This window comes from Rosa rugosa, chromosome 6 (genome assembly GCF_958449725.1).
Source record: "Rosa rugosa chromosome 6, drRosRugo1.1, whole genome shotgun sequence".
Classification (NCBI taxonomy): Eukaryota; Viridiplantae; Streptophyta; class Magnoliopsida; order Rosales; family Rosaceae; genus Rosa; species Rosa rugosa.
In genome coordinates, this window is record NC_084825.1 from 51,747,641 (window position 1) to 51,765,231 (window position 17,591).

Here is a 17,591-nt window from a genome sequence, read left to right on the forward strand (position 1 = left end):
CCGGCCTCAGTGTTGCTTCCAATGCAATTGTCAATTCCAATATATCATAGTATATGCAACAACTCAGTGTTCCTAATTCATTGCATACATGTTTGGCCTTTAGCTATGCCTTTGGCTTTAAGTATCTTATCTCTTAATTTATGTATTATTAGATTCTCATGCCTTTAGCTATGCCTTTGGCTTCAATTATATCTCTTAATTTATGCATATTACTACTACTAATCTAACTACTAGTAGGAAGGTGGCAACTGCATGGTCTAGTAGTTAGTTTTGTATTTTGTACCGTAAGCTCACTTTATGTACAACATGATTTTTAGAATGTATTCTAATTGATGGAATATCAAAATTTCAAACAAATTTTTTTAATGAATATGATTGTATTCTAACTTTGAAAAATTGTAGAAAAAGTTTGGGCTGTGATTTTGGATTCCCCCATTTGAGAAGGTTTCAAAATCATTATTTAAGGGTGGTTTGTTTAAAAAAGAAGAAGAGATTTTTGTAAAAATAGTGCGCTATAGTTCATAATTTTGTGAGGTCCAATTTTCATGGAATTAGAGCATGAACTGTAGTTAGCTATATGTTTTTTTTTCTTTATCATCGTGATATAAATATACAATATTTTTGTATTTAATAATATAAATTATTATTTAGAAAACAAGAGTCATAAGATAGCACTAATAATTAGGATGCATGATCTCATGTGGCATAGATCATCAATACAATAGGCACCGACTACTGTAGAATTTTCGAGCTAACGATACATATAAGTGAGTATTATTTTTTTGGCTGTATGCCTACCAATTAGTATTGACTAGTAAAACTATTAACTAGTATATCAGTATGCATCACCAGTTAAAGCTAATGGACTCGAAGTGCAGATTATGTGCCAAACTGGATGAACAGACTGTGGCAACCTCATGCCTCATCTTCCTTGGGCCACTAACCAACACTCCAATATCAGATCCTTTGGTTTCCAACAGAATTTCTGCAATGATACAAACAATCGTTACGATCACAATCACCAAAGGGGTAGTTAATTAGCTAGTTATAATTATTTGTACTACTTACTCTTCAGGTCAGGCCTAGTTCCATAATGCACTTGGGTAGCTTGAGCGATCAGGGACTCATGATTATGGGGAGAACTCGCAAGTTCGATATCAGTTGTTGGTGTTGATCTCGCATTCTGAGTTCGCTTCCCTTCTTCGATGGCGTTCTGTCTCTTGCACCAAATGAAGACTGCACTAGAGACTATGAAAATGGAGGCACAGACCAAAAACATGTACCACAGGCAAATGAAGGAGACATGGTAGTGTTCACCAGTGTTGTGGTCGATTGGGTATATATAGAAACGATTGACAATGCCCAAAACAAAGAGAAATAAGACAAATGAGGATGAGATTATAGCACCAAGCCATAGCCAAGTGTTTTGTCCTAGAACCAAAGAAATGGGTGAGTCCAGTGGGTCTGGCTTAAACCATAAGGTTTGGAGAAGCTTGAGGGAGTCTGATGGAGGCAGCTTCTGTGTCTCCCTGGTCACATATGCTTCAATTTGAAACTGCAGCTGGGTAAAATTAGAAGGTGTGACAGAAATTGGAAGCAAGAGTTGTAGCATTGTGAGATCAGCTGAGTTCTTGAAGGCACATATCAACCGAACAGGCGGAACATGGCAGTCTGGTTTGGTGCTTTGGAAAATGATTTCTCGGATTATGGAGATCATCGGAGTAATTCCACTGCCTCCACTAATCATCACCAGAGCCTTGTGCCTGAGGCAACAAAAGACCAATCAAGTTTAATTAACAGATGCACTTAAAATAGTAATATTCTGCTACCACTTAGATATGAGACGTGTTATGTTATTACTTATTAGATCTTAATTTGAGCTAACATAACATAATATAATCTTAATTAACTTGACAATTTTGAATAGCAATTTTTTTTTTATTCGACTCTAGTGGCCACAATTATAACGATTAGAAATCAGAATGGCCAAAAAAGCTATCTGCAAGTATCAAATCTGAAATTTGACCAATAAAGAAGTTCTAAAAATGATAGTAACCTAAAATTGTAAGATGAAGGTGATCTGCTTTTGAGTTTTGAACTGACCTTAGAAAATGAGATGAATTAGGTCCATAAGGCCCTTCAACAGAAACTTGAATATGATCCATAGAATTAGAAGAAAGTTGTTGGTAAAGTTTCTGAGACCAACTTCCTAGACTCTTTATCACAACAGTTAGCTTGTCTGCCTCCATGTTAGAGTTCGAAGTCACTGTAAATGGGTGCCATTGCATCTTGGATATAGTAGGCACATTGATAAACAAGATGCTAGTGGGATTATAATCCAGACCTGTGGAACAAATCAAAAATGGCTGTTTGTCAATTTTCAATAAAAGGGAAAAAGGTCGATTTGTTTTCCTTACATATCGATAACACTAAAGAGGTCTTGCTTATTAATTGACAGGTAAGGAGAAATTAACTAATTAGGCTACATCTCATCTTTTGCAATATAAGTAAAATGATATTGTTTGTAACTTGAGAATGACATTGCGACTTTTTAAAGAGTACAGTGCAAAATGTAACTATCTAGCTCCAAACAGAATCAACCCAATGTTAGTGAATTCTAGTTAGTAATCACCTTGGCTCTTGGAGAAGTTCAGTTCAATGGTCTCACAAGGTAAAATACGTGCGGAGAGTAACTCAGCGCGTTGATTAGACTGTAAAAATCTCAGGTACCGATCTATGATGAAGAGGAAGATCCCAGGAAGGATCGTACTGAAGAAGTTTTCACCGGCGTGCAGTACGTAGAAGACGATGTAGAGAATGTAGAGCTGGTGGGTGTAGAAAAATAATTCAAACATTTTTCGTCTAACACGAGGAATGCTAGTCACCCACATTGCCATTGCAAATAGAATTGCAATCTCCCCAGCTACGTTTGATACATGAGTCTTGCTCCATTCTAGCATCTGATCATCACCATTGATATTCAATTAATTCTTAATATATAGTATAGTTTTCCATCAATATTGATAAGCAAGATAGCAATTTCCATCATGTTTATACATATTTGTAACCTGCAAAATATATTCTAGCTAGTAGTACTACTAACTAATTTCGACACATCAATTGCAGAGTGTAATTCAAGGCATGTGAACTTCAGAAGTCTCAAGTACTTTGCATTATCTTAATCTATTGTCATTTTGTTATTTAAACAATTGAAGATGCTGATGAAAAGAAATATGTGGCATTGTTAATCATCATTTTCTTAGATAGTTAATCATGTTTATGATCATTAACAGTAAAAGGAGAAAGTATGCTAGGGATCAAATTAAGTTCAGCCACACCAGTCAAAGTACCCGAAGGGAGCTTTCAGATATTATTCCTCACGTACGATATATACTATCAAACAATAAGGAATTCCCCTTGGGTGATTGTGATCGTAACGCTGTTTGTATTATTGCAGAAATTCTGTTGGAGACCAAAGGATCTGATATTGGAGTGTTGGTTTGTGGCCCAAGGAAGATGAGGCATGAGGTTGCCACAGTTTGTTCATCCAGTTTGGCACATATATAATCTGCACTTTGAGTCCATTAGCTTTAAGTCTTTAACTGGTGATGCATATACTGATATACTAGTTAATAGTTTTACTAGTCAATACTAATTGGTAGGCATACTATCAAAGTACCCTGACTCTATTGCGGCTGAATCCGAGTTGCTGGAGCTGACATCGTGGATGAGGAAAGTTGATTGCTGCAGTCTATTTTGTCGTTTTGTTAGGTTTTATTTTTGGTTAGGTCTAATTAGTCCTTCCTCAATTGAGCGAGGGTTTGGTGTCTTGGTTTCGTGGTTGTGTCATTGCTATGGTGTCAATTCTAGGGACTATTTGTTTTAATTTCGATGTTTTCTTGTTGTCAATGTAATGGGGAGACGCCCCTACACGTATACTAGCGGTTTTGGTATATGGTGTCGGAAGGGGATTGTTTCTTCTTGAGGTTGGCTATAAGGATGTGTCGGGACTCCTGGAAAAGGTTGATGGTTTGAGTTGGGCCCCTATCAGCTCATGGTTTCTTTAACCGCTGGTTATACATTTGGAGTATGAGTAGGTCCTCTTCTCTAGTGGAGTAATTGAGATTTTACAGAGTCATCCCCGTCATTGTAGTCTTGGATTAATGAATTTCTTCTATTCTAAAAAAAAAAAAAAACAATAAGGAAAAACATGACAAAGATGTGAATCCTACATACAAAACCAGACATTTCAATTCTAATTAACCACGCAAAAAAGATTCTCTTCCTACACCCTAAATGCCAAATTTTCGTTTTCGTTAATTTGTCTTTCCTTGAGCTTATTTCTGTTTTGTATGGGAGGTTTTGGTTTTTTGGTCCCCCTCCCCTTGTATTTTTTATTCTTCTTCTTCTTCAATAAAATCTCATAGGTTAAGGTGGCTCTTTGCATCTCTTAACTTTTGATTTCAGCCAAAAAAAAAAAAAGTATGCTAGATGGATACATACCTTGAAAAAAATTGTAAATTATTAACGCTTCTAATTATCGAACGAAAATTATTTAATGAGATATAATGATGTAAACACCTTTTTTTTTCTTTTTCAAATTAACTTAATTTAAAGAATTTTATCACATGTCGGAGCTAGAAATATCAAATTGGTCTGACATTTCGGCCAGACCCTTGTAATCTATGTTCACACCGCGCCAATCAAGGAGGTTATAAACGAAGATAGCTATCTAACAAGATCGCTAGGGATCAAATTAAGTTCAGCCACCAGTTAAAGTACCCGAAGGGAGATTATTCCTCACGATATATACTATCAAACAATAAGGAAAAGCATGACAAAGACGTGAATCCTACATACAAAACCAGACATTTCAATTCTAATTAACCACGCAAAAAAGATTCTCTTCCTCATCGATAGAAACAAGGCACGATCATAATTCGTTAGTCGTATTATAATCCCGCACGTACCTCAGCCATTTGATTAGTGATGGCCCAGAAGATGATGTAGCCTAGGGAATGAGCAGCAAATAGAACCATGGAGAGATGGCCGAGCCAAATATGGTACTTGATACTCGACTCCGATGTTAAGCCAACCAGAGCCAAAATCGAAGAGCCTCGAGTTACAGGGAAGAAGAGAAATGCCAGACATATGTTTCCGGTTAACCCAAGTCTGTACGACACGCTACGAAGCTTTGCTTCCCACCTGTGGACGTATACATATCAATCAATGTGATTTAACAACACTGTTCGTTGCCTAATTAATATAAATGATTGTTATTTACTGAACACGCATACTCTTTCAGGCCTGGAACTGGTTTCGTATGCATTTTATGGAGGTGGGCGAAGCCGACATGTATGTAATTGGTAAGAGACCACACAAAGAGTGCAATAAACATTATTGTGAAACCGAGCTCCATTGCAGTCACACTTCCCAGTGGAGATTTCACACTCGCCGGACGTCTCCAGTAGCTAGCAAAGCTTGTGGAGTAGTATGTCGAGTATGATGACTTGTTTGATTTCCTCTTCCGGATTAGATGGAGATAAACACAACTCAAAGCTGCTATGAACATCATCGGGAACGAGAAAAGCAGCAGATTTGTCCCTGTAATTAGTATATATAACTAATTAATTAGCTATCAATAATTAATGAAAGAAGAAAAGCATATTAGTACAAATTTACCTTGATCTCCGAAATATGTTGAGTTGAGTTTGCCTTGTAGGTAGGGTCTCCAGGAATCTCTGTAAGTTTCGGTTGGCAACACAATCCAAATGATGAGCCATCCAACAAACACTAGAAGCAATATGAACCTGATAACTGATACTACTGCTGTATTTGTGCTCATGGCTTCAGAAGTGAAAAGAGGACTACTATACTCTCACTTCCAACAACTTGTGAGTGAGAAAAGAGTCACAAGACAGTTGCTTTAAAGTGCATTTACGGGTACCTCATCATGAATCTTTTGGCCTTTACTTTGGAGACAATAATTGTGGCTTTTTTAGTCAAGTTTGGTACCAAATTCAATCTAAAATAGTATTTTACCAAAGTCCTGATACTAGCTAGGACAATAATCCTTTGATCCTCTTTAAAAAAAAAAAAGAAAAAAAAAAAAGTCCTGATACGATTGTAAACAAACTAAGATTAGTACTAATTTTGTTTTGTTTATATGCAGCTCTCTTCTAAGTTCTAACGAAGCTTTTACATCAGATAAGTACACATACACATATTAGAATATGATTTTAAACTTTAGCTAAATGGATACAACAATTAATAATACGTAATCCTCTTCACTATTTCATTTTACACGCCTAATCAAGCTATGGGGTAAGTTTTATGAGGTAATTAAGAAAGTGAAGCTTAGTGAACTAATCAACATTGTGAAAGTTATTGATGCCGCGTACGAAACATGATAATTAATTGGACATTTTGAGGTTCGTATTCAAATGAACCTAATCTACTCCCTATATTATGCATTTTGTTCGATTTTGTGTTGTCAAATTGTTACCTTGTTCATTTAAATAAGAGCATATTTATATAATTATATACATTATCAATAAATAATGAACTTCGTTTACCTTGCATATCAAGGGAATGAGTTTGTCACAAAGTTTGTTATAAATGGGCTAGACAAGATCTGCACTTAACAAACTGTAGTCTGGCCCGACCCATGATACTTCGCACAAGTATTGAGGCTATTAAGCTCAACAAAAAGCCCAAAATGGTGTAAAAATAAAGCTCAAAAAGCATGTAAACAAAAACCGCACCTCAGATTTCTTCGACCTCAAAACCTCACTACCCTATTTTTGAATTCTCCAAAAGCTTCAAGAGTAGCCGCAGAAATGGAATCTCTTTTTGAGCTACTCATAAAGGAGATTCCATTTGTGAATTCTCCAAAAGCTTCGAGAGTAGCCGCAGAAATGGAATCTCTTTTTTTTTTTTTGGTTATGAGTAGCTCAATCAAACCCGTGCATTTCGTAGCTTCCTGCGGCCAACATCTTCAGGTTCATCTCTGAATTTTTGGTTATTGGATTCTTATAGGGTTTATGTCTTGTGTTTTCCTAGCTCAATTCTACTTGCTATACATTTGGAACCCACTTTGGTGTAGCAAAATCAGAAGGGAAACAATGGCTTTAATCAGGGAAAATTTAGACAATGAACTATAGTTAGTTATATGTTTTTTTCTTTTTCTATTTCTTTTTCACCATGATATAAATATACAACTTTGTATTTAATAGAATAAATTATTATTTAGAACATTAGAGTTATAGGATAACACTAATAACTAAGAAGATATCATGTGACATAGAGCATTAATACATTTAGCGCCGGCCATTGTAGAATTTTCGAGCTATATGATGCATATGAATTGAGTATTTTTTTGGCTATATGCCTACTAATTAGTAAAACTATTAACTAGTATATGCATCACCAGTTAAAGCTAATGGACTCAAAGTGCAGATTATGTGCCAAACTGGATGAACAGACTGTGGCAACCTCATGTCTCAACTTCCTTGGGCCACTAACCAACACTCCAATATCAGATCCTTTGGTTTCCAACAGAATTTCTGCAATAATACAAACAATCGTTACGATCACAATCACCAAAGGGGTAGTTAATTAGCTAGTTATAATTATTTGTACTACTTACTCTTCAGGTCAGGCCTAGTTCCATAATGCACTTGGGTAGCTTGAGCGATCAGGGACTCATGATTATGGGGAGAACTCGCAAGTTCGATATCAGTTGTTGGTGTTGATCTCGCATTCTGAGTTCGCTTCCCTTCTTCGATGGCGTTCTGTCTCTTGCACCAAATGAAGACTGCACTAGAGACTATGAAAATGGAGGCACAGACCAAAAACATGTACCACAGGCAAATGAAGGAGACATGGTAGTGTTCACCAGTGTTGTGGTCGATTGGGTATATATAGAAACGATTGACAATGCCCAAAACAAAGAGAAATAAGACAAATGAGGATGAGATTATAGCACCAAGCCATAGCCAAGTGTTTTGTCCTAGAACCAAAGAAATGGGTGAGTCCAGTGGGTCTGGCTTAAACCATAAGGTTTGGAGAGACTTGTGGGGTTCTGATGGAGGCTGCTTGTGTGTCTCCCTGGTCACATATGCTTCAATTTGAAACTGCAGCTGGGTAAAATTAGAAGGTGTGACAGAAATTGGAAGCAAGAGTTGTAGCATGGTGAGATCAGCTGAGTTCTTGAAGGCACATATCAACCGAACAGGCGGAACATGGCAGTCTGGTTTGGTGCTTTGGAAAATGATTTCTCGGATTATGGAGATCATCGGAGTAATTCCACTGCCTCCACTAATCATCACCAGAGCCTTGTGCCTGAGGCAACAAAAGACCAATCAAGTTTAATCAACAGATGCACTTAAACTTCTAATATTCTAATGCCACTTAGCTATGAGAAATGTTATCTTATTTAATTGTCAATTTGAGCTGACATAACATGATATAATCCTAGTTGTATCGTTTTGGTTTCACATGTGGTTAACTTGTGTTTTTGAATAGCATGTATGTTTTTTTTTTTTTTTTAGAGTTTGACTGTAGTAGCCAAGATTATAACGATTAGAAACAGAATGGCCAAACATGCTATCTGCAAGTATCAAATCGATCTGAATTTAACCAATAAAGAAGTTCTAAAAATGATAGTAACCTAAAATCGTAAGGGGAAGGTGATCTGCTTTCGAGTTATTGAACTGACCTTAGAAAATGAGATGAAGGAGGTCCATAAGGCCCTTCAACAGAAACTTGAATATGATCAGCAGAATTAGAAGAAAGTTGCTGGTAAAGTTTCTGAGACCAACTTCCTAGACTCTTAATCACAACACTTAGCTTATCTGCCTCCATGTTAGAGTATGAAGTCACTGTAAATGGGTGCCATTGCATCTTGGATACACTAGGCACATTGATAAACAAGATGCTAGTGGGATTATAATCTAGGCCTGTGGAACAAATCAAAAAGAATTAGAAGAAAGTTGCTGGTAAAGTTTCTGAGACCAACTTCCTAGACTCTTAATCACAACACTTAGCTTATCTGCCTCCATGTTAGAGTATGAAGTCACTGTAAATGGGTGCCATTGCATCTTGGATACACTAGGCACATTGATAAACAAGATGCTAGTGGGATTATAATCTAGGCCTGTGGAACAAATCAAAAATGACTGTTTGTCAGTTTTCAATGTAAGGGAAAAAGGGCTATTTGTTGTAAATCATTATGGCTATATCATGTAAATAGATATAGGGTAAATCATTATGTTGTTATAGGCTTACCCTTTCCATGTTTTATGGATGACTTTAGGAATCCTTGTTTTATGGAGGACTTTAGGGGTCCTTGTTTTATGGAGGACTTTAGGCTACATGTTCCCTATCTTCCACTATATGTAGTCCATTTCTCATCCATGTTATGAGGAGAAAAACAGAAAATACTACACTTATTATCTGCATCTAAACTCTCTCTCTCTCAAGTTCTTAGAAGCAAAGCTCTCTCCATTTTCTGAAACACTTTCTATGTTAGTTTTACAACACGTTATCAGCACGAATAGCTCTAGGATTCGGATTGCAGATTGACAAGAGAAGAGGTGAATAACTCTTGGGTTGCAGAGAAGAGGTAGTTCATCATTCAATCAACATCAGTCTACAAGCTCTACAACCAAGTAGGTTTTTCCAAACAAAAACCAATTTCGCTGTTTCATTTTACCTTCTGATGTCTGTGTTCCAGTATTTATTTAAAATAGTAATTCAACTCCAAAATTCACCAAATTTTGTATGCTGGAGTCCTTATATGTTTAGTACATCTCTGTAAATTTTCATATTTTTCTGGGTAGTTTTGCTTAGTGTTTCAGTTCGTTTTTTGACTGTTGTTCAGTAGGAACTGCAGTCACAGTTTATGACTTTTGTTGAAGCATCTAGTTTAACTTAATCCTCTATGAGAGACACTTATTTCTCTTGCATTATAATTGGCATGATTGAAAAAAAAAGGGAAAGAAAGAGGAAAATCAATAGCTTTTAATTTAGCTATCAATTCATGTATATTGTGATGAATATCTATATATACTTGTTTGGACTTTGTGATAATGATACATCTTTCCTTCATTATTTATTATGATAATGTTTTGTGGTGTTACCTGCTCATATTAAATTTAAATATTTTACCCGCTTAAATTCTTTGCATTAGAATATATATGTGCGGAATGCAGGTACTTAACGAACCGGAAGTTCACACACATAAACATTGAACCAAAATTTCATACATAAATATTGAACCAGAAGTTCACATATAGTATCGAACCTGTAGTTTTGACAACACTGAAATATTATGAATCTTTCCAAGTAGGCTCACCCAATTCGATGTGATGTCTAGGCAAGATACAATGAGGCTGTGTACTTAAGAGAGCCTCGCTCCACCCAAACCTCATACTCTTACCTGGTCGTATTTAATTGGAGTTACCAAAAGGGTTGAGTAATAACTTTTCATTCCTTGGCAGACCAGCTTGAGCCCAGCAGGCCCACTCTCCCTCTGCGGGACCTAGCAGCCCAGCAGGCCTCACACACCATTTAAATTACGCATGAAAGGCCGGGTCACAAGCCCGCAGACTAAGCCCGATAGGCTTCACTATCAAGCCCATTCCTTTGGTCCAGCAGAATCAAATAAAAGGAAAAATGATTTGATTCTACTGAGATTTGAACCCAGACAATGTACATGTCATTATGGCTATTGCAAATAAATTCACCATATTTCATATGTGTAATTAATTGCCAGAAGCATTTATTCACATAATTGTGTGACAATTAATATGTTATATTACTAGCATGCAATTAATATCTCAATTGATTTGTGATTTCCATTTATTCAATTTGTGAGATATTATTTCAATTTGCTCTATTCAATATTATTGTGTTACTTGTCTAAATTTTCGCACTAGAATATATGTGTAGAAAATGCAGGTACCTAATGAACTAGAAGTTCTAAATGAACCAGTAGTTCATACACATATCGAACTTGTAGTTTCGATAATGCCATTTAAGAAACTTGAAGTTTCCTTCATAAATTCACCACACATGATAAAACCAGTAGATTTTACATGTTTAATCCGATTTTTCATACCATGTTATAGAACCTGAAGTTCCTATTAGTTGCTTATGGATGATATTACCCAAAGCACTAAGATTATTTGTTCCTTTCCTGTAAGAAATACCAAATCTCAACAAACTTGACTTTGTTTCTTTGGAGGTTTCCGGAAGAAACTATCTAAAGTGGTTCAAGATGTGATAATTCATCTAACTGCAAAGAAGATGAGATCAACAATCAATGCTAACAATGTCGTCATTGAGGCTTTTAATATGAGTGCCATAATTTTCAAAGGAAACATATGGAGAAAACACTCCAAGTTGAGTATCCGATGAAGAGGATACACAGATTCTTTGGGTCGCTCTAGAAGAGCACTTTCACCATCAAATGACCATTTTCTTGCTTGAAGCAAGACATGATTGGCAGAACGAAATTAGCCCATATGACCGTCTGCCACTTGGCCAAAGCCCAAGAGGCCATGTAATCAGGCTCCACGTGGCCAAGGCTCACGTGGTAGGAACCATGATGCCATAACTCAGCAAGCCCGAGTTGAAAGGAACACTGGTCCGGCCCGCTGCCACCAGAATCGATCAGCATGATCTTTGTTATCAATGTGGAGGAATTGACTGCTGGTCCCGCACCTGTTGTGCGATAGCCTAAGCAGTAGATGAGTATTACGCCAGTCGCAGAACTCGAAATACCAACTTTATTAAAGGGTCATTTTCTATCGATTCCACACTAGAGATCATGGATTTTCAGGCAGTTACTGAACATACCGAGGATTAGAACTCGAAGACATGGGTATAATTGGCCCCTTGTGCCATATCTATTTCATCTTAATGAATGAAACATCTTCGGATTTTGGTGATTTATGTTTTCAATTATTTTGGATTATAGAAATGTGGTTATGTTCTAATATATTTAATTCAATAAACTTATTCATACATGTGATCCATTGAATTAAATAAATGAATAGGCATATTCTGTGGGGAAGTTTGTTGTCCGGTTAAAAGTGCTATTACGCACACCATACTCCGAGATCGGAGATATGTTTCAAACTTATTGCCCATGCATACCTCTGTGACAACCATATCAGGCCAATCCAACCTGATAGAGGGCTATGGCAAAGCCCACTTTATGTTGTCCAATGGTACTGAATTTACCATTAATGAGGCCTTATATTCTCCACGTTCCAGAAGAACGTTATTGAGTATTAAGGATATTCGAACCAACATTTATCACGTTGAAACCCCTAAGAAAAATGAGTGTAATATCTTTGCATAACCTCTGAATGTGCGGCCAGAAGCGTATATTGGAGAAATTGAAATTTGTTAGCCAGAAGCTAACCAATTCGAGCAACTACTTGCTATGGCATGACCATTTGGGACACCCAGGTCAAAGTATGATGCACCGTATCCTCAACTTATCACACGGGCATCCCCTTCTGAATAAGGGTCCTGTGTTTAGTAACACATTACGCCAAACTTGCTCGTTAGGAATGTTAAACTCTAGACCATCATGTGCAAAGACTAGTATATACACACACCATTTTTCTGCACAGAATGCAAGGAAAATTTGTGGACCTTTCCAACCACCATGCGGACAATTTAAATATTTCATGGTTGTGGTTGATGTATCGACAAAGTGATCACATGTTACACTATTGTCCACAAGAAAATGCTGCTTTTGCTAAACTCTCGCCCAGATCATGAAATTGTGGATCACCACTCGGATTATCCCATAAAGTCCATAAGACCTGATAATGCCGGAGAGTTTACAGATTGTCACTTTGATGAGACAGTCTTCCCGCCGTTAGGGGGAGATAAGAACGTTACCGTTCCTGATGAACGACGTGAATTGACGTGGAATGTCCCCACTATGTCTCATCTCGATCCCCGAACCGCACAATGCGATAGTGAAGTGCGGAGAATTCTAGATCTACAAAGTGTAGCCCAAAATATGCCAGACGCTTTCTCTGATCTAGCTAAAGTGACGAGATCACATATACCTGCTGCAAATGTGCCTGCAAGAATAGATGTCCCTGTAGGACGCGTTGTCCCGGATGGACGAGGTACGACCATGGCGACTAACCAGTCACATGTCCCTGCCTAGAAGCGAGGTAGACCACTAGGTTCGAAGGATTCCTATCCCCGGAAGAGGGTAAAACCAGCACAAACGAATCCACTAGACATCGCGATCTCAACTGATCCATCTCACGAGATAATTCCAGATTATGGGTCCGTCCTAGAAGAGACAACGTTGGGGGACGCTCCAACGTTTGAACCCACTCTCGAGAATAGAGAAATCTCGATAAATTATGCATGCTTAAGTGAGATTTGGAATCGAAATGAGATTATCATCGATGATATATTTGTATTCGCGGTAGCTACCGAAATTATAACTAGCGATGACATCGAACCTCGCTCCGTTGATAATGTCAACGTAGAGACGACTGGCCAAAATGGAAAGAAGCAATCCAGGTCAAATTAGATTCCTTGACAAAGAGAAAGGTGTTTTGGACCTGTTGTTCCTACACCTCCCCATGTTAAACCTGTAGAATTTAAATGGGTATTTATAAGGAAGCGTAATGAGAAAAATGAGATTGTGATACACAAAGCTCGTCTAGTGGCGCAAGAATTTTCTCAACGCCCTGTGATTGATTACGAGGACGCGTATTCTCCCGTAATGAACGTCATAACGTTCCACTACCTTATCAATTTGGTAGTTTCCGAAAAACTGAATATGCAGCTTATGAATGTGGTCATAACTTATCTCTAGGGGGATCATAATACAGAAATATACCTGAAAGTTCCTGAAGAACTTAATATACCCGATGCAAATAGTTCTAGACCACGGAACACGCTCTCCATTAGTTTTGAGGCGTTCACTTTATGGATTGAAACAATCCAGACGGAGGTGGTATAACCGTCTAAGTGAATATTTAATCAGGATGGGATATGTGAATAATAAACTATGCCCATGCGTGTTTATTAAGGAAACAAGTTCCTAGTTTAGAATTGTGGCGGTCTATGTCAATGACATGAATTTGATCGATACTCCTGAAGAGATCAAGGAAACCGCAAAGCACCTGAAGTTGGAATTTGAGATGAAAGGCCTTGGGAGAACAAATTATTGTCTCGACCTGGAGCCCGAGCACAGTGCAGATGAAATTTTGGTCCATCAACCAAATTACATCCAGAAGATGTTAAGATGCTTTAATGAGGATAAAAGCAAGCACACCCATGGTCGTCTGAAGTCTAGAGAGAACCGTATCGTCCTGCAGATGATAACGAAGAGATATTGGTACCAGAAGTCTCATATCTAAGTGCAATAGGCGCATTATTGTACTTGGCTCAATGCCCTAGATAGGACATCTCATTCGATGTGAACTTGTTAGCTAGATATAGCTCTGCGCCAACACGCCGCCACTGGAATGGCATGAAAGACATTTTTCCGCTACCTTAGAGGTACAACGGATATGGGCTTATTCTATCCCTACGCATCAAGGAATGGATCAAACCCCCTTGATCCTCAGAATGATGCTCGCCTTGTTGGATATGCTGATATAGACTATCTATCAGACCCGCACAAGGCACGTTCCCAAACTGGTTATGTCTTTACCATTGGGAATACTGCAATTTCTTGGAGGTCTACGAAATAGACACTTGTTGCTACCTCTTCGAATCATGCTGAGATACTAGCTCTTCAAGAAGCAGTATGTGAATGTACATGGCTAAGAGCCGTTACAAAGCATGTTCGAAGCACATGTGGACTGCATTCCACCACTGATGAACCAACCATTATCTACGAGGATAATGTTGCTTACATAGAGCAGATGAAGACGGGTTTCATCAAAGGAGACAACACCAAACATATTGCACCGAAGTTCTTCTTCAATCAGCAACAACAGGAGCATCAGAAGATTGAAGTCAAGCAGATTCGATCTGAAGATAATCGTGCAGACCTCTTTACCAAGTCACTACCAAAGTCTACATTCCAGAAGCATGTTCAAGGTATTGGTCTACGTAAACTATCTGAATTACCTAACATGTAATTTTCAGGGGGAGTCGAAATCAGGGGGAGTATCCCGAAGCATATACACTTGACCATCGTGTACTCTTTTCGTCCTTCGTCCAGGGTTATTTTGTCCCACTGGGTTTTGTTACCTGGCAAGGTTTTAACGAGGCACATCTTTAGAATGGTCACCCCACTTATACTACATCCTGAAGATGCTTTGATTTGACATATATGCATTTGCTCATCTTTTCCCTTCGACCACGGGTTTCTCCCACTGGGTTTACCGGGCAAGGTTTTGGTGTAGCAAATCTAAATGCATCCCTCTCGTAGACATACTACCTACTTATGATGCTAATAAGAAGACTCCACTTATCTCCGAAGCTGTGATATTACTACTCCACACTCATACGCGTTGTGCTCTTTTTCTCCTTCGACCAAGGTTGTTTTTTTCCCACAGGGTTTTTATTACTTGGCAAGGTTTTTGATGAGACAACTTAGAAGCGCACAACCCATGCAACACTATTGACATGAAATATCCAAGGGGGAGTGTTGTAAATCATTATGGCTATATCATGTAAATAGATATAGGGTAAATCATTATGTTGTTATAGGCTTACCCTTTCCATGTTTTATGGATGACTTTAGGAATCCTTGTTTTATGGAGGACTTTAGGGGTCCTTGTTTTATGGAGGACTTTAGGCTACATGTTCCCTATCTTCCACTATATGTAGTCCATTTCTCATCCATGTTATGAGGAGAAAAACAGAAAATACTACACTTATTATCTGCATCTAAACTCTCTCTCTCTCAAGTTCTTAGAAGCAAAGCTCTCTCCATTTTCTGAAACACTTTCTATGTTAGTTTTACAACACTATTTGTCTTCTTAACTTAACCGATAACACTAAAAAAGGCCTTGCTTATTGACAGGTAAGGAGAAAGTTACTTAGGTTACATCTCATTTCTTGCGATAGATCAAGTAAGATGCTATTTTTCATAACTTGAGAATGAAATTGCGACTTTTCAAAAAGTAGCTCAACAACGAATCAACCCATATAGTGAATCCTAATTAGTAATTACCTCGGCTCTTGGAGAAGTTGAGTTCAATGGTCTCACAAGGTAAAATGCGTGCGGAGACTAACTTGGCACGTTGATAAGATTGCAAAAATCTCAGGTACCGATCTACCGATGTATGATGAAGAGGAAGATCCCAGGAAGGATCGTACAGAAGAAATAAGCACCGGCGTGCAGTACGTAGAAGACGATGCAGAGAACGTAGAGCTGGTGGGAATAGAAAAATAGTTCAAACATTTTTCGTCTAACACGAGGAATTAATGCTTGTCACCCACATTGCAATTGCAAACACTATTGCAATCTCCCCTGCTACGTTTGATACCCGAGTTGAGCTCCATTCTAGCATCTGCATCATCACCATTGATTCAGTTAATCCTTAATAGCATAGTTTTCCATCAATAGCAAGATGTTGAGAGTATGTAGATCCCACATGGAAAAAATGTGACATCGCCTATGGGTTTATAAGGGTTTAGATCACTCTGTTCGGATTAAATACTTGTTACTCCTCAAACTTTTGCCTGAAAAACAGTTTAGTCCCTTACCTTTCAAATTAAACTGGATAGTCCTTATTTTTTCTAATTCTCACACAACAGGTCCAAAACAAGTCTAAAATGACTATTCTACCCCCAAGATCCTTTTTTTATTTTTTTCTCTCTCTTCTTTAAATTTTTCTCTTTTTTTTTTTTCTCTTTTTTATTTATTTATTTTTTCTGGCTGGTTCTCTCTCTCTCTCTCTCCAAGCTCGTATCCGACCTCGAGTTTATCCACTCGATCGACCGCACTCACTACCACTCTGCAGCGCTTGGTGGGCCCCCTCCACCTCTCATGGAAGCTCCGCCGCCACAATTCCATCTCCACCTCCGTCGTCGTCCCCACTAAGCTCAGCCACCTCTCCTCCTCCTCATCCTCCACCACTCCCACCAATAAGCCACCTCACTATCATCATCCAACATATTACAAATGTTCAGAAACACCCAGATCAGATCGAGCAATAACAACACACTGAAACTACCAGATTACAAACAATTGATAAAACTAGCCGGAAAAGTTGAAGAACTAACCGAAGACTTACTGTTCTTATGTGTAGTACTAGTACTAGAAGCTGAAGCCGAGCCAGTTGGAGCCAAAGAAGGCGGTGGAGATTGACTGAGTTGGCGATTGGGTTCATCAGAGTAGTCATCGAAGGCGGCGGTGCTGTTGAGCCGGTTGAGGGAGTTGAATCGAAAGACGAGCTGAAGCAATTCAAAAGGTCCCCGCTCTTGAGATCAATATCCGCAGCGCCAAGATCGCCGACCTGTGACAAAACAATGGAGTTGAGATCCAGGCCCACGTGATTGCTATTAATGTCCTTGAACTCCACGTCCATGAGCGTTTCGAACTCCACCGCCACGAAGCTCGACCCGGAACCTGAACTCGG

At 38.3% G+C, this 17,591-nt stretch overlaps 1 protein-coding gene, 1 long non-coding RNA gene and 1 pseudogene across 2 annotated transcripts; 1 reads left to right on the plus strand and 2 right to left on the minus strand.

Annotated features, from left to right (window-relative positions):
- Window positions 1-659: 659 nt before the first annotated feature.
- LOC133718122 (ferric reduction oxidase 4-like) lies at window positions 660-5,972 on the minus strand. Its single transcript, XM_062144937.1, has 7 exons — window positions 5,683-5,972; window positions 5,298-5,604; window positions 4,971-5,205; window positions 2,633-2,960; window positions 2,104-2,344; window positions 1,069-1,763; window positions 660-985 (listed from the first exon to the last, which is right to left on the minus strand). The coding sequence occupies exons 1-7, from the start codon at window positions 5,843-5,845 to the stop codon at window positions 846-848; spliced, it is 2,109 nt and encodes a 702-aa protein (XP_062000921.1). The 5' UTR covers window positions 5,846-5,972; the 3' UTR covers window positions 660-845.
- LOC133716984 (ferric reduction oxidase 4-like) lies at window positions 660-16,535 on the minus strand (annotated as a pseudogene).
- On the plus strand, window positions 9,223-10,866 carry LOC133713747 (uncharacterized). The gene is made up of 2 exons (XR_009848230.1): window positions 9,223-9,671; window positions 10,379-10,866. It is a non-coding gene; the product is annotated as an uncharacterized LOC133713747 (long non-coding RNA).
- Window positions 16,536-17,591: the final 1,056 nt, after the last annotated feature.